The following is a 16,004-nucleotide window of genomic DNA, read 5'->3' as shown; positions in this document are numbered from 1 at the left end:
GTTTCTGCCCTTGGAAAGCCCTTGCTTAAAGTCCGGCCCTGCGCAAAGAAACTTGACCAGACATCCTGATCAGTGACCTTTTCACCCTTTTAAGCCCTTATTATGCAAGAAAGGTAAAAGAAAGGAAGCATTTTAAAGCTAGTCTGTTTATTGGTGGAGTGAATATTTTGCTCTTCAGTAATAACAACCGTTTTTTTGCATCAGTAGACATATGACAGTGTTCCCTCCTTGTTCACAGCAGAAAAGTCTATGCAAATACATACTGCATTTAAATTTGCAAAAATAAAAACGAATCACAGTACGGTAGAGAATGGGCATGAATTATACACACAGAAGAAAGCTGTGGTTGGTAAAGAGGAATAAAAGTCAAAAAAAGAAAAGGACCCAACTGCCAACAGAAAAAGAGAGGAAACACTGATGGATCTTTAGTTAGTCTGATGCCTTGTAAGACGAACAAATTATCCATCACAGCTGGTTTTCTTGACTCAACCGGCTCCTGATTACTTCATATTGGCCACAAAGTCCTCGCCCTTCTTGATGGAAGCCTTCAGCTCCCCCATGGCGTCGGCCACCAGCTTCTCCTCAAACGCAGACAGCTTGCCCAGCCCCAGGTTCTTCTCGATGCCATTCTTGCCGAGCAGCAGCGGCGTGGAGAAGTACTTGCACTCCGTCTCCTCAGATCTGACGAAGGCGCACTCGACCACGCCCTCCTTCCCGTTCATGGCGTCCAGGACGGAAAAGGTGAAGCGGGCACCTGCGTACGCCATGGACAGGGTGGCGGACCCCGCCCCCGCCTTGGCTTTCACCACCTCCGTACCGGCCTCCTGGATCCTCTCGGTCAGGGCGGTGAGCTGGTCGGAAGGAAACTCGACCTTAGGGGTGCACTGGGAGATCAGGGGGATAATGGTCTTCCCAGCGTGACCGCCAATCACCGGGACGTTGACCCGAGCCGGGTCCAAGCCTTTGAGCTCCGCCACAAACGTGTTGGCTCTGACAATGTCCAAGGTGGTGACCCCGAACACCCTGTTGGGGTTATACACGCCGTGCTTCTTCATCACCTCCGACGTAATGGGTATGGTGGAGTTCACGGGGTTGGCAATGATGCAGATCATGGCCTCGGGGCAGTTGCGTGCGCAAGCGTCCGCCAGGTTAGCTACGATGGTGGCGTTGGTGTTGAACAGGTCGTCTCGGGTCATACCGGGTTTCCTCGGCACGCCGGCGGGGATAACCACCACTTCGCAGCCCTTCAGAGCGGCGCCCAGCTGGTCGGGGCCTATGTAGCCGCTCACCTGGGCCCTGGTCTCGATGTGGCTGAGGTCAGCGGCCACCCCGGGCGTGTGGGCAATATCGTAAAGGGAGAGCTGGCTCACCAAGGGGCTGTTCTTCAGCAGCAGGGAGAGCGGCTGGCCTATGCCGCCAGAAGCGCCCAGCACCGCCACCTTGGCGTGGTTCTGCGAGGAGGTGGACAGGCTCCGAGCCAGGCCGACGGTGGGTCTCACTGCACGGGAAAACATCTTACTTTCGGTTCTTCTTTGAGGTTAGTTTGGGGAAAATAAGAATAGTCGACGAGCCGCTCTCCTCTGTGACACCAACGTCCTCTAGCAACGAGCGAACAGGAACACTCCGGTTTCTTCTTCTCGTTGTTGTTGAGCGGCGGTCGGCGTCGACATTAATGGCGCACTACTGCCATCTACTGTTTGGGAGTGTGGATCAGATCGCTCACACAGTGCCCTGCAAAAGAATTTATAACATGTTACTTTCCAAAACTGATGTCAGTAAGGTAAAAAATGATTTGATATATAATAATAAAAAAAATTGTCACTTTGCAACCATATTCTTCAATAGGCTATCATTTATTGAGATTTATGTTTGAGCTTAATACAAATTAATGCATGAATTGCTTTCTAAAATAAAATTGCATGTTAAAATCTGAAAATTGCAGCTAGCATGCGTATTATAATTTGATATCCCTAGTTAGGATTCAGTTCAATCAATTTACTTTCATTATGAGCAAAAAAGCAGTTAATGTATCTTGTTTAGCTGTTCTGGAAGACCAAATTTGAAACTTTTTAATTTCACACACAATGTCCCGCATTGTGTGTGAAGGAAATACTAATGTTAAACATCACCCTGAACACACTGACCATAGCAGCATCATGCTCTGAGCAGACTGTTCTTTAGCGAGGATGGGGGAGCTGGTCAGAGTTACCAGGAAGATGAATGGAGGTTCACTGTAGGACACAAATATAAAACATAAAGAACATAAACATGGTTTAGATCAAGGTATGCTCATGGGTTAGCATAAGCTAGCCAAAGCCCAGACCTAAATCCAATTGAGAATCTGTGGCAAGACTTGACAAATGACATTCACATGTGCTCTTTGTCCAATATTGATAGAGTTTAAGCTCTTTTACAGTATTGACAAGAATATGTTTGAAGCCATGTATCCCTTTCTTATTATTTCACATCCATGCATTACTTCATTTCAAGCATGCCTGTGTCCAACCTTTTATGTATATCCACTGTATGTGAAACTATGTCTTACATTTTTCAGTGGTTTTTCATGTTCTTAATGACTAAGAAATGAGCAGAAGTTTTATTTATAGCAAGGTTGTAAAAAAATAAGTTTGTTTTGTTACTGTGCTTCCAAGAACTATCAGTAAATGCAAGCCCTTCTTCATCTTCATTGTTGCACGATTTTGTAAAGTCTTATATCTGTGCTAAAAACTAACTGGACATTTGTAGCTCTTTAACAAATAGGTACAAAATGTTAAATGTTTGAAGCTTTAAACAGGTTTCCCTCTAGTATTGCCCTTTTAATTGATTCCATCCATCCTCCCATCAACTCTGACCAGCATCCCTGTTCCTCCTGAAGTACAACACAGCATGTTGCTGCCACTTCCATGTTTCACAGTAAGGATGGTGTGCTTAGAGTGCATTACTTTTCTGCAGCACATTGCATCTTGGTCAAAAGGTTTAGTGTTCACATTTGATCAGAACACCTTCTTCCACATGTCTGCTGTGACCCCACCACAAGTCAAATGCTTTTCTTTTTGCCATTCTTTTAGAAAAGTGATTCTCTGCAGGTCTGTCAAGAGTTTTCATGTTAATGAGAGTTATCTTTGAATAACTTGATACTTTCTATGCGTCTTTCATGTTTTCTACAGCTAAGAAAAAAAAATGAAGCTTCACCTGCATGAAAAAAATCTCAGCATTCTTACCCGAAGCAAGTCTAGTGATTTTCCCCAACTTCAACAGGTCATGTCTCTCTGTAATTGATATGAATGCTGTCTCCTTTGCACTCTAGTCCATTTCTGATTCCACTGTTGATGGTCTTTCCTGTTTCCTGTATTTAGAACCTGTTTTGTTAGAATACCTAGTTTGTTAATTCTCACAGAACCCAGAGTAATTCAATCTTACCTATTTGTTTTATTATTCCGAGTTATTTTTGTTTGTTTTTAGTAAATGTATTCTATTTATTTTTGCTTTATTTTCCATTAAGTTGCTATAAAAAAAAAATCAGTATTTTTTTATTTTATATTTCCTTTAAAAAAAAGAACCCTCTTTTTTCATGCATCGTCTCGTGTGATTGGACCATATGAATTGGACGTCCAGTGACGTAAGGTCGCTCGGCTACGTTGTGTCGTTTATCACAGCTTCTCTGAGAGGAAAACAAAGCCAGTTAACATTGGAAGTCGATGTACTTGCGTTTCGTACGGCTCTGATACGACGAGTTTCGACCGTGAAGAAGCCCAGTAGAAAGAAATTTAAAGATATGGTGGGTAGTTAATCGTTGTGGTGTCTTGTGTTTTCCCCTCTCCTGTTTATATCGTCCTGCTGGAAGAAGGTAGCGCCGTCAAATGAGATCCGTCTATTTACTGGAGGCTGACCACTTAGCCCAGATAGCTTTGGCTAGCTACAGCAGGTTTTACTGAAATGAAGAGTTTTACCGCTCTTGAACCCTACATTGTGACCTCTGTTTAAACTTCTCAGGGTTAAACAGAACATGACACGGTGTTGCGCAGCTGTTATTTGTTGGCTAAACATCCTTTCTTTTCAAATTGCCCGCAATATAGTGTTAAATGTATATGTTAAAACAAACTCCGTTATTATTTCAATCACATGCCCCGTCATAAGGACAGCTGAGATTAAGTTAGCAAAAAGCGGCACAGTTCCCTTATTGTCGCCTGTAAACAGAGCATCCCTTTGTTCCCCTACAGTACCTTCTCATGTTACACACAGCTTAATGTGTTAACGTGAACTTTAAGTTTTTCATTGTAAATGCAAGAATAAGAATCCACCTCTTTACCTCGTAGGGTAAAAGACAAAAAAAAAAAAAAAAACACACACACAATAAGTAGCTTGATATCACGTTCTAGTTTGTTAAAGTTTCATCTGACTGTTTTGTTTTTCATTTATTTTGTTTCTCCAGTGGGTGGTTTGAAGGTTCAGAAGCTCTCCCGATGATTCATCTGCATTGACAACTTTAGGTAAGTGTTAAAAATCATGTGTGCAAAAGCGAGGCACATGTTACCATAATCCTCGTGTTACATCACAACAAACACTAAATTTATTTTTGTGCTAGGTCAATGGAAAGTAGTATGAAATTGTGGAGTACATAGAAAATGACATGGATTTCTTCTTCTGTTTTTTTTATACATATAACTAGGAATATGATACCCTGATACTTCAAAAAAAAGATTTTATGAAGCAAATTTCCTTCAGAGCCCAACTAGTTGTACAGTCCACAAATTCAGTCTTTGTACATCTTATGTCTTACGATCATAAGACGTGCAAGTTGCCACAAGCCATGTTGGAGATTTGGCAAACGTGTGGAAGAAAGTACTTTAGTCAGACTAGACCATGGTTCTAACTTTTTGACCTACAGGCAAAAAAAATTGTCATGAAGAACCGGCATTGGAGATTACCTTGAGCACACTGTCCCCGTAGTGATAGTAGGTTGTGGCAGAAGTTTGTTTGCATGATAAGTTATTAAACTTGTCATTATCAATTATCAGTCTTGTTGATCATGACTCGTGTGAAGAGAGAAAAGTGTTTCTTTTGTAGCTTTTCGAAATACAAAAATTTCAATACAGGAAAAAAAATCAACCCTTTGTAGTGCAAAAACATTTTATTGAAATTGCCATGTTTAGATTTAGCAAATACATTTTTTATCATTTCAATTGGCGCAATTTTACTGTCAATGGAAATGCAGCTGTGGCAGTGTATGTAAACATCTGGTTTCTGGTGGGGAACTTAATCGTCTCCTGTTCTGCAGCGCTTGATAAGGATGGCTAGCTGTGGCGAGGTGGACCACTCCGTGAGCTCGCTCCCATCCAGTAAGAAGGGCAGTGGCGGTGGAGGCGGCGGTAGCGGAAGCGGCACCGAATCGTCCTGCTCCGACTCAAACGGCTCTTCCCCCGCCCTGTCCGTGCCGGAGTGCGCCATCTGTCTGCAGAGCTGCGTCCACCCCGTCCAGTTGCCGTGCCATCACGTCTTCTGCTTCCTGTGCGTCAAGGGCGCTTCCTGGCAGAGCAAACGCTGCGCCCTCTGCAGGCAGGAAGTGCCGGACGACTTCCTGGAAAGGCCCACGCTCCTCTCTCCGGAGGAGCTGAAGGCGTCGGCGGGCGGCCGCAGCGGGGCGACGAGCGACCACGCCTGGTACTACGAGGGCCGCAACGGCTGGTGGCAGTACGACGAGAGGACGAGCCGGGAGCTGGAGGACGCCTTCTCCAAGGGGAAGAAGACGGCCGAGATGCTGATTGCCGGCTTCCTGTACGTCGCCGACCTGGAGAACATGGTGCAGTACCGGCGCAACGAGCACGGCCGCCGGCGCAAGATGAAAAGAGACGTTATCGATATTCCCAAGAAGGGCGTGGCCGGGCTGCGGTTGGACGCTGACGCCGTCGCCGGGGCGCTGAGCTCGGCGGGTCGGGAGAACTCTGCAGATGGTGCTGACACCACGACGGCAGGCGCTCTGCCGCAGGCTGCCGGCGTCCTCACCGCCGCTCCGGCCCCCTCCGCTGCCGCCCAGTCCCCCCCGTCTCTTGGGGCCCAACCGGGGCCCGGTACCAGCCCCACGGTGGAGGACTCTCTCTCCCAGCTGCAGATCAGTCCCAGGTCAGCCCCGCCTCACGACCGGTCAGAGGGCGGTGAGGGGGAGGGACAGGATGACGACCAGGAAGACACATCCCCCTCCAGGTCCTCAGACCCTCACACCTCCGTGGAGGAGTCCGCCTCCGGAGACTGGAGCGACGACGAAGAGGAGGAGGAGGAAGAAGAAGAAGAAGAGGGGGGAGACGGCGACCACGCGGAGCCTTGGGAGGACTGGCCGCGCAGACGGAGACCACCCCCGGAGGACAGGGTGCCCCCCCGTGCTGCGTCGGCATCTCCCGCTCCGTCTTCCCACAGCAGTGGGAGGTCCAGGATGCCAGACGGCCAGTGTACAGTGACTGAGGTGTGAATCCACTCCATTTAATTTATGCTGCAGTTTGCTCAGACGCAGATCTGAGGTGGTAGAAGTGAGGCATGTCACGCTCACACACAAACAGCTCCGCAGTTCTTTTCTAGCGTTTTCTGTCTATTGGTTTGGATTTGTTTTCTCAACGCCACCAGTCAGCCGCTCATGCCCTCAAACTGAGACAGAGACGACGTGGTTGGGATGTAAATGATCTTACAAGTTTATATTTAACACATCATCATCATGAGAGGTTAAAGACTTCCTGTCAGTTGTCTGCGTTACTTTAATTTGATGCCTATAGATTGTATTCTGTTTAGGTTTCAAAAAACGTTGAAGCTACACTGTGAACTTTACTCACAAACCCGTTTTGCCCAAATCTAAGCCTGGTTTTCATCTACAATCCAGAACCCTGAAGGCTTCTGTGAGGCCGAGTCAGAGAGCGGTCATCTTCATAAATGACTGCTTTGGGATCATCTAACCGTTTGGCTGACGCAGAAATGTCACCTGACTCGACCTCCATTGCACTGAATTCAATCAACTTGATCCTAGTTTCTAACCCAGTCAGCTGCTTTCTCTGGGCCGATAATTCAACAGTTAACTGAGCTAATGTTCCTTTAAGGAGAAACCTCGTCTGGTTTTATCTACAGACACAGATAGAAAACTAAAAAAACAAAATCCCATCATGCTTCTAAAGCTACTTTGATGTTTAAATTACTTGCTTAATATTTAACAATGCAGATTTAGGAGGCAGGTAAATGTGTGGCTGCCTTGTGATTTATTTTTATTTCAGATTAGTTCATTGAAACCCAAACTTATCGTAAAGATTGATGTGTATTTGAAATGAATGTAAGCATTAGAAGTTGTGATTATTTGTTTTATTGGTGCCCAGCCTTAAGGAATTGGCATTTTAATGTGAAATATTGGTGTTTGTTTTTTTGTGTGTGTTTTATTTTATTTTATTTTATTTTTTACTTTAAAGCAGCTCTGTTACTGTCCCCAAGATCCCTGACTGATCAATTCTCAAGTGTGCCCAAAGTTTTGTGATTTGTCGTTTATTTGAAAAGTTTTATTTGAACACTACTGTCTGGTTGAGAGGATTTGGAGAGCTGATGGGTTTTAATTATCTCCATTTCTTATGGCGGTTAAATGTATGTCAGAGGACATAAAATAACAAAAACAAGCTCTAGTTTCTGTCCATCCTGGAGAAATTTCAAGTGATGTTATTTTTCTATTAAATCATCTTTTTTTTTGACTTTCCATTCTGGAGAATAAAGTTTGTGTAACTGTTTTGGCTTCAGACTTTTGTTACATGGTTTGTAATTTAAGAATAAACTTTTCATCATTCCATCATGCTAAAAACATTTGTGGTCATTCAAGTATTTATCTTACTGATGTAATGAAATGTATTTTATTGCAGAGATAACAGGATCTGATATTTCACTCGTCTGACAAAAAACAGCTAACTGGTCTAGTTTAGGGCTCGGTAAACTTTTGAAATTATGTAATGGTATTCAAAGCTTTAAATGGAGATTAATGCGTTAAACCGTAAAGCAAACTTGTCTTGTAATTATAAAAGATGGAAATCAACCAGTCTGATTCAGCAAGCTTACTAATTATACCTTTAGCAACTTGGATCCAAATTTAATATGCAGAACCAGCAAACTGAGTCAGAACCAAGAGCCTTCTGGGATCCTTTACTGTCTTCCAGATTTAAATGAATGAAATCCAAACTTTTCCCTCAGGACTAAATCAGCTCAAAGCCTTTAGACTCCAGAGAAGTTGATCGTAGAGGTGGGCAGGTTGGGCGGTTATGGACTTAAAAGTTGATTTTGTGGCATTATAAGGAAAAATGACCCGAAACATTTTTTTAAGGTAACTGTACATTCTTGACTGCCTGACAGAAATAATAGGCCCACATACCCAAATGCTGCTCTTACAAAGACATTTCTAAACAGGCTCTTTTTCAGGACAACAGTTACGTAAAGTGTGAAGTACTCATGAAACAGTAAACGGTACAAAAATAATTAAGTTTTTGGGGTTATCCAACATTTAGAATTTATTGTCCAAATTCTTTATGAATTTTTTTTATTACGATTCCCATCCCTAATTGATTTCCTCTTGATGGAGACTAATAATCGGCTGATATTCTGGTCCTCGTAGAAGTTAAGCTTCTTCAGTAGTTAAGAGTTCATGTTTCGTTTCCATTTCTTTAAATAGAACATTAAAAAACAAGGAGCCTGATTACTAATTAGTTAAATAATTACTAATGAGCCCCAACAATTATGCAGTTTTGGTTGAAGTGTGAACATTCTGATTGTTGGCACAAATGTATAGCATTTCTATAAATCCATAAATCACAAAATAGCCCCCTTATATTATGCAATACAATAAAATTTAATTTTTTTTTTTTTTAATAAGAGTGATTCATTTTATGCGTGACACTGAAAAGTCTCTTGATGCGTTCATATAGTTTAAGTTCATCATTGCCACATTGTTCAGCTTTTCTGGGAGGATACTTCCATGGTGGGCTGCTATTCACCAGGGCTTTCTGTTCACCTTGTAGGCGTTTGGTATTCTGCTCACGCCGCGTTTTGAACGCTCTCTCTGGGACCTCCGCCAGGAAACGCGACCTCTGGAACGGCAGCACGAGATAAGGGTCTGCCGGCCGCCAGGGGTCCGTCCTGCTGCTGCAGTTTGAGCACATCTGTGGTTTTTGAGCACTGCTTGGATAGATCCGCGAATGAAAATTATTCACACACACACCACGTCTCTGGGATTTCACTTTGGCTCGTTGCAGAAATCGGATGATGCTCGGAGCTCAATCCAAACCCTGTGAGTTAAAAGGTTGCTCTGGTCTAATGTAGGAGGAATGATATGCAGACATCGATGATGTTTGTCACTCGGAATATCTTGCAAATGGCATACGCAAACAGATTTTCAAAAAAAAAAAAAATTAAACTCCCATTCTATATTATCCATTTAAACATGAATGGTGGAGAAACAACTTACCATTACAGGAAAACACTTTATCCGCTGTCATCGGTTGGTCATGCTAACTAGCCTTAGCATTCGCAACATGCTCACACATGGCAATGATTGACAGCACTAAGACCCGCCTCCACGCTCTGATTGGTTGTTTGAAGATAGCAATGGGACAAGGACAGAGCTCGATTTTTTTCACAGATTATCTGTCTCATACTATACCTTCATAACATGGTGACAGTTTCAACGAATATATAAAAAATATTTACTTTTTTTGTAAAAGTTACATACTGCAGATTTAAAATGGTTTCAGTGAACCAAAAGTTTGGAAACATCAAACACCAATCAGCCTCATCTCACTGAATCCGACCCAGAAGCAGCACACGCTGATCTTTGCTAATCTGGACAAATCTCAGGACGCTGGGGCCAAGTTATTTGTGCTTGGACTTGCTGGCCAAGGCTCGCAAATTAGCCGGAGCGCCCCACACCGTCCCAAACACCTCCTTCTCCGTCTGCAGAGCCTCCAGCAGGGGGAGTTCTCTTCCTGCCAGCACTACTTTTTTCACCGCCTGGATCACAGGGACTGGTCCTTCAGTGTAGCGGCGGAGCCAGTCTTCGGCCTGCTGCAGGTGGGTGCCGGCACTCGGGGCGTCCCCGTCGGCCTCCAGGACTCCGTCTGCCAGTCCGACGTCCAGGCCGCGTTCAGGGTCCACTTTCACGGCGCCGCCAAGCAACTTGAGAGCATTCTGGCTTCCAACGATGCGGACGAGTCGCGCAGCGCCGCCCCAGCCTGGAACCAGACCGATGTGTTTGTGGACAAACTGGATCACGCTGCCTGGTGCCATTAATCTGTGAGGAAGATTGTTATATTTAGGATACATTTTCATGAAAAAACAACAACAAAAAACATATTTCTTCTGTTTTTGCTTATTTTGTCATATTGAAATATTTCAGATCAATACTCAGATTTTATTCTTGCAGAGTAAAATAAAAATCAAGTTTTCAATCAATGATGAAATTTATTAAAGCTGCAGTATGTCACTTATAAAAAATGTTTATTGTTTTACATATTTGTTAAAACTATCATTATGTTGTGACATTATTATAGAAAACAGATCACCTGTGAAATTTGTGTCTCTCTGCCATCTGCAAAAATATCAGTCACAAACGACCACTCAGACCCAGGGGGAGGGTCTTAGTGCTGTCAATCACCCTCATGCAAGGGCATAAATAAATTATTTTTTATGTAGAAATCATATACCAGTCAATCAAGTTTATTTATATAGCACATTCCAGCAACAAGGGAGTTCAAAACATCATAAAAACAAAAACACAAAGTCATAAACACACAGTCAACAACTGAAACTTTACATTTTGCCAAGTGCTGAGGATGACACAAAACAACATTGGCCCTACTTCTTTCACTTTAGGTCAGCTTAATATGGACAGCTTTTTCCCCCTTACCAGATAAAAATAATCTCTTAAAAACTGGACTAAATTTTGTCTTGTGTTATCTTTGAATAATATTCAAACATGTCTGATGATCTGAAACATTTCAGTGTGACAAAAAAAAAGCAACAGAAGAAATGTGTATGGAGACGTACATGTAAAATGTAATGAATATATATGTTGGAATGCTATTGTGCCCTATTTATTCATTTCTAAATGAAAAAGCGTTTTCTTTGATATATTTGAAACAAACCAAAAGTGGAAGCTCTTTACCTAAAATCGCAGGCGGTGGTGAGTTCTGCGCCTCCTCCCAAGGCTCTGCCCTCCACCAGAGCAACAGAGACCAGGGGCAGCCTGCAATGAGAACACTACTCTGTCAGCACACATGAGAAACAGCGCCTTGAAGGAATCCCCACGGCATGACGCTGCCACCACCATGCATCACTGAATAGTAGCATTTAGCATTTAACTTAAACTGATGAAAATGGGCCAAATCTGTGGTGATTTGTAAGGTAGTAAAACATGCATTTGCTCTGCAACTCTGAAAATATTTCCTTCGAAGCTTAAGAATCGGCTAAAGATGAACCCGGACTATGCCCACTCTTAAATATTGTAATTGTTTTGAGTCAAATAAACAGTAAAATAAAATAAAAGATGTTTATTGCTTCATTTGCAGTTTGCAAAACTTGAGCGTTTACCTGAGTAGTCTTGTGAGAGCGTCCTGCATGAACATGCACATTTTCATCCCGTCCTATGAGGGAAGAACGGACTCATTCAGATGTGTCCAGATGGCCAAAACAAAGCAGCCGGTCAGAGGTACCTGGGGGCTGGATATTGCTCGGACTGCGTTGAGGTCGGACCCAGAGCAGAATGTCTCGGCAGCGCCCCGAACGACGAGGCCTTTGCCTTCAGTCCAGCTTTCCAGCTGGCTCACCTTCTCCTCCAGGTCCACCATCATGCTGCCTGGCAGGAGGAACAAAAGCCAAAACATCAGACTGGACCGTAAAGACTACGACTTGAAACAGCACACTAAACTAGGGCTGAAAAAAAAAAAATTGGATTATTGAAATGACTGTCATTTAATTTAGCAATCGATTAATTGTTAATTGGACTACAAAAATTGCCATTTTCTGAAAATTCAGAGCACTAATTGATTATGTACATTTTGCATATAATAAATACAACTTCTCACTCCTCAAGTGGCATAAGTATAGCTTCATCTGGTTCAATTATGTAAAAAATAATTACAGCAATCTCCTATTAAGCACCTTTTGCTATCCAATTATTATCAAGTAATTAAAAGAAAATCAACACATCAACCCTACACTGTATTGATAAGTTAAGCAGAATGTGCCTTTTTTACCTGATTAATCGATAGAATAACTGATAGATTAAACGATTTCCACCCAACATTTAAGTGATGGTACCGGAGAAGGCGTTCATGCGAGCGGGGTTGTTGATGGTCAGCACAGCGACGCCGGAGTCCTGCTTCAGCAGGTCGACGGAGCCTCCAGGGAAGGCCCGCAGCTTCTGTCTGGTCTCCTCCTGGTTGAAGCCATGGGTGCTGGAGTAAAGGCAGTGGCGGCGGCGGCTCGATGTCTGCAGCCTGAGGGGACAGAGAGGCGCCATTTAAACCCTCACTTGTCCCGCCAGAAACACGCTTCAAAGCTACATTCATTGACAACAAACTAACAAGGACAGGAGTGCGTGTTAGTTTGAGTGGTAGGCATGAGATGGCTATGAAAATCGCTGAATTGTAGCTTTTTCCTCCCCGGGGTAGAATGGATTTTCTGTACAAATTACGGGTTAAGAAGGTGAACAGCTGAGCTGGTTTACTTCATTACCTGGCCATGAAAACACAACAGCTGCTGCTGCTCCTCCTCAGGAGCTGTCTGTTCAGGGCGCAGAGGACCATGATGCTGCGTGATGACTGAAGAGGGAGAAAAAGTCGTTTACCTGCAGCATCACTTTCACAAAAACATCAAGTTGAAACAGGTGATATGAGCAATTAGATTTTTATTTGGGTTTTATATTATCGGTTTAAAATGTAGTGTATATAGGTTATGGTGGTTTACTCAGAGAAACTGATGCTAATGTACGATAATGTTTGCATTTTTAATTCTGAAAAATGCTAAAAATGCCGTTTTTACTCTCCTTTAAATTAATGGGTATCACAGAGATTTGTGTTTCACCTTTCACACAAAAGACAGAACACTGAGGTTTGTGGTTGTAACTCGGCAATAGGTGAAGGCATTCACACAAGTGATGAGAGAGAAGTGAACCGATAAATACTTTTAAAATTTGAATGTAGCAAAAAGAATCGCATAGAAATTATCCACAATGTAACTACACAGTCAAACAAAGGGTACAGAGGAAAACCGAGGCCACCCAAATAATAATTACGTAAATTCTCCGCACCAACCTTGTACAGCCGTGTGGTGTCGCCGTTAAATCTGCACCACCAGGAACAAGAGTTAGAGGGAAACAAGGCCCGCTTGGGCGCCGGTGTATTTAGTTTTCAAATTCCGCCACACGATGGCGCCCCACAGCGGATTTTAAATCACTCTTGCGGAAGTAAAATCAAAATGACCTCTGTTTTTTTAAATTTGTTTTACAAATAAAAGCCTGGAGTGGTATTCACCTAACACGAGTTAATACTTTTACCTGTGGTTTTGTAACACAATTAAAATTCTCTTCATCTGACAAGAGAGTTAACTGTCTTCCACGTTCTCTGTTCCTGATAAGATAATTTGTTTTTTCTCCTGAGCTACAGAACAGTGGGCCTCTTTGGTCTTTCACATGAACATTGAGTATATAATATATCATCTAAGGAGAAGTCACTTCTTTTCACAGCAAGTAATTTGTTGGTAAGTCTTTAACCAACAATTTAACATTCTTTGCGTATAAGAAAGTAGATTTTATATGGGCAAAAATCAACCAGATTGTTTGGAAATGACAAAAAAAAGTGAAAATGAGTGGGAAACATGTCTGCCTCCTGTGTTCTGATTTATGTCTTCTGATGCATAAATCTTTTCCTTCCATCCACACTTCCTCTGTTGCTTTTTAAAAACCCTCATAAATCACAGACAAGTAAAGTAAAAAAAAAAAAAAAAAAAAAAAAAAGCTTTTTCTTTACTTTTTGGCACTCAAATAACTCTGCATAACTTCTATTACATTTAATGTTGTGTTTGGGGAGTGCGGGGGTGAAGGTGCACTATTTCTGCAGTGCAAACATAAAAGGTAATCAACAAGGTGTCTTTGCATTGTATCCAAGGCTACAACAGGGTGAGCTCTGTTTGACAGTCAACACGTCTCTGGTCTATTTAAAAGTGGGGAAGGAATTCAGAAAGGTTAGTTGGGATGTTCCCAGACGGGCTGTCTCCCCTTCCGATTCTAGACATTCAGCTCAGACATCTAGCCTGCAACGCATTTATGCGTATTATTCCGCTAGATGCTGAAACTTTAGGATCCAGTGGCATTGTGATGTCTGCATGATGCACAGTCTGTACAAGCCGCATTGGAGATGGGCGGGACAGACTGACAGACTTTCCTGTGTCTAACTGCGGCTTGGATTTCAGTGCTGCAGCTGCAGACTGATAATTCAGCTGCTAATGGAGGCCTGTCTGAGACTGCAGCTTGGCAAAGTGGAAGATACAGAGGAAGAGCTACACATGCATGCCCAAGTGCTGCCCCATGTACGACCGTATGTGACTGCGAGTGCGTTGTACGCGGTCAGTAAAGTGATGCACAATGTGCCGATCAATAAGGAGCTGTCCTCCACAGGAAGTGTGGGAATGTGCTGCAGTCAGCCTGGTTTTAAAAGCAGCTCTGAGATGAGATACGTCACGCACATTGAGAACTTAGTTTATTTACCTAAGGCAAAATCACCTCAAAAATATATTTAAAAAAATTCTAATTTTTTACTGTGGCGCAGTCAGTAGAACTGCTATCTTGCTGCAAGAAGGCCTCGTTTCAACAGAGCATCTCTGAACATGCAATTTCCTTTAGACTGGTTTCACTGCAGCTTCGTAAATGGAAAAGCCAAGATAGACCTGAATGCATAGGGAATGGATCAATTTATGAATGAGACTGCATCTTTTGAATTATTGATAGCCAAATTAAATGGCTAACAAGAATAATACAAGCTTGTCTGGAGTCTGTTCTTTTTCTATATAAAAGAAGTATAGTTTTTGTGGAGTATACAGAAATTATATGATTATGTGAATTTATGATCATATATGTTGTGTGTGATCTTTAAAAATCAAATGAACATTTAAATATATATATAAAAACTGAGCAAATCCAAGATAGTGGAACAAGAGACTGACATTGTGGATGTGCAGATTAAAATTGCTGCAGCAGTGGGATGCTATTCTCATTATAGACAAATATCTATTAAAAACATTTCCACCTTGTTGAATTTATGTCATTTATTAAGGTAGTTCTAAAGACAAAAACTGACTTTAAGTTGTACCTAAAAAAGAAGTGGCTGGTTAGTGTACAAGGTTTTTTTTTTCAAAATAAACTATGAGCCACAAGGTGGTTCTAGTTTAGAGCAAAACCACTGTCCAGTTGCCAGGAAGCATATAGCGACGCTACCAAGCCATCTTGGAAAAGTGAAATCCGTACTTTTACTGTCACCGGTATGACTGTGATCAGCTGGACAAACACTGCTGACCCCACAGATTAAAAACAGGAATAGTGGCACGGTTTATTATTCCAACAGCAAAAATGATCCTGCAGTAGCGTTTGCTTCCACGCTGTGTCTAGAAAATAAGCCACCGCTGTCACTCTGCTGGGCTGATCAAACGCAGATCGCTGCAGAAATTCTTTCCAGTGCTGTGATTTTAAGCAGCTCTAGCCTGGAGGCAGTCAGCGCTGGTTATATAATGGTCGCTCCATCTGGAGACCTCCAGACAACCAGCACAGGTCTTTACCGGGAATTAACCCTCTTTCCCAACCTTGACACAGAAAAGCAGGATGAGACATTGGGCGCGGAGCTCGGGCGAGCTTCAGGAGAGAATGAAAATATTTATATATCTATCGGGAGAGGGGTAAGATTTCTGGCTCCACAACACTGCCACACCTGCTATTTCCATCAGCAAAGGGTGCC

The 16,004-nt window shown here is 42.8% G+C and overlaps 3 protein-coding genes across 4 annotated transcripts; 1 reads left to right on the top strand and 2 right to left on the bottom strand.

Moving 5' to 3' along the window:
• Window positions 1–128: 128 nt before the first annotated feature.
• mdh2 (malate dehydrogenase 2, NAD (mitochondrial)) lies at window positions 129–1,635 on the bottom strand. Its single transcript, XM_014975022.2, has one exon. It carries the CDS (start codon window positions 1,512–1,514, stop codon window positions 501–503), a length of 1,014 nt encoding a protein of 337 aa, XP_014830508.1. The 5' UTR covers window positions 1,515–1,635; the 3' UTR covers window positions 129–500.
• A 9-nt stretch (window positions 1,636–1,644) lies between these two features.
• LOC106908797 (E3 ubiquitin-protein ligase rnf146-like) lies at window positions 1,645–7,807 on the top strand. Of its 2 annotated transcripts, none has more exons than XM_088014331.1 (3): window positions 1,645–1,780; window positions 4,433–4,490; window positions 5,279–7,807. In XM_088014331.1, the coding sequence occupies exon 3, from the start codon at window positions 5,291–5,293 to the stop codon at window positions 6,461–6,463; it is 1,173 nt and encodes a 390-aa protein (XP_087870457.1). In that variant the 5' UTR covers window positions 1,645–1,780; window positions 4,433–4,490; window positions 5,279–5,290; the 3' UTR covers window positions 6,464–7,807. The 2 variants fall into 2 exon arrangements, with proteins under 2 accessions (XP_087870457.1, XP_014830505.1); XM_014975019.2 differs by lacking the exon at window positions 1,645–1,780 and adding an exon at window positions 3,437–3,778.
• Window positions 7,808–8,484: 677 nt separating this feature from the next.
• On the bottom strand, window positions 8,485–13,398 carry echdc1 (enoyl CoA hydratase domain containing 1). The gene is made up of 7 exons (XM_014975020.2): window positions 13,314–13,398; window positions 12,736–12,821; window positions 12,319–12,497; window positions 11,712–11,854; window positions 11,590–11,642; window positions 11,165–11,245; window positions 8,485–10,291 (listed from the first exon to the last, which is right to left on the bottom strand). The coding sequence occupies exons 2-7, from the start codon at window positions 12,804–12,806 to the stop codon at window positions 9,874–9,876; spliced, it is 945 nt and encodes a 314-aa protein (XP_014830506.2). The 5' UTR covers window positions 12,807–12,821; window positions 13,314–13,398; the 3' UTR covers window positions 8,485–9,873.
• Between the last annotated feature and the right edge of the window lie 2,606 nt (window positions 13,399–16,004).

Source organism: Poecilia mexicana, unplaced genomic scaffold (assembly GCF_051168715.1).
Source record: "Poecilia mexicana isolate PSO_F unplaced genomic scaffold, ASM5116871v1 scaffold_16, whole genome shotgun sequence".
In the NCBI taxonomy this organism is placed as follows: domain Eukaryota; kingdom Metazoa; phylum Chordata; class Actinopteri; order Cyprinodontiformes; family Poeciliidae; genus Poecilia; species Poecilia mexicana.
The sequence above is the reverse complement of the archived record's forward strand: the minus strand, read 5'-3'. Positions and strand labels throughout refer to the sequence as shown.

Coding starts and splice junctions, on each gene's coding strand:
- LOC106908797 (XM_088014331.1), top strand. CDS start 5,291: ATGGCTAGCTGTGGCGAGGTGGACCACTCCGTGAGCTCGCTCCCATCC.
- mdh2 (XM_014975022.2), bottom strand. CDS start 1,514: ATGTTTTCCCGTGCAGTGAGACCCACCGTCGGCCTGGCTCGGAGCCTG.
- echdc1 (XM_014975020.2), bottom strand. CDS start 12,806: ATGGTCCTCTGCGCCCTGAACAGACAGCTCCTGAGGAGGAGCAGCAGC. Junction 11,246..11,589: donor GCTCTCACAAGACTACTCAG/GTAAACGCTCAA, acceptor TTCTCATTGCAG/GCTGCCCCTGGTCTCTGTTG. Junction 10,292..11,164: donor ACCACCGCCTGCGATTTTAG/GTAAAGAGCTTC, acceptor TCTTCCTCACAG/ATTAATGGCACCAGGCAGCG.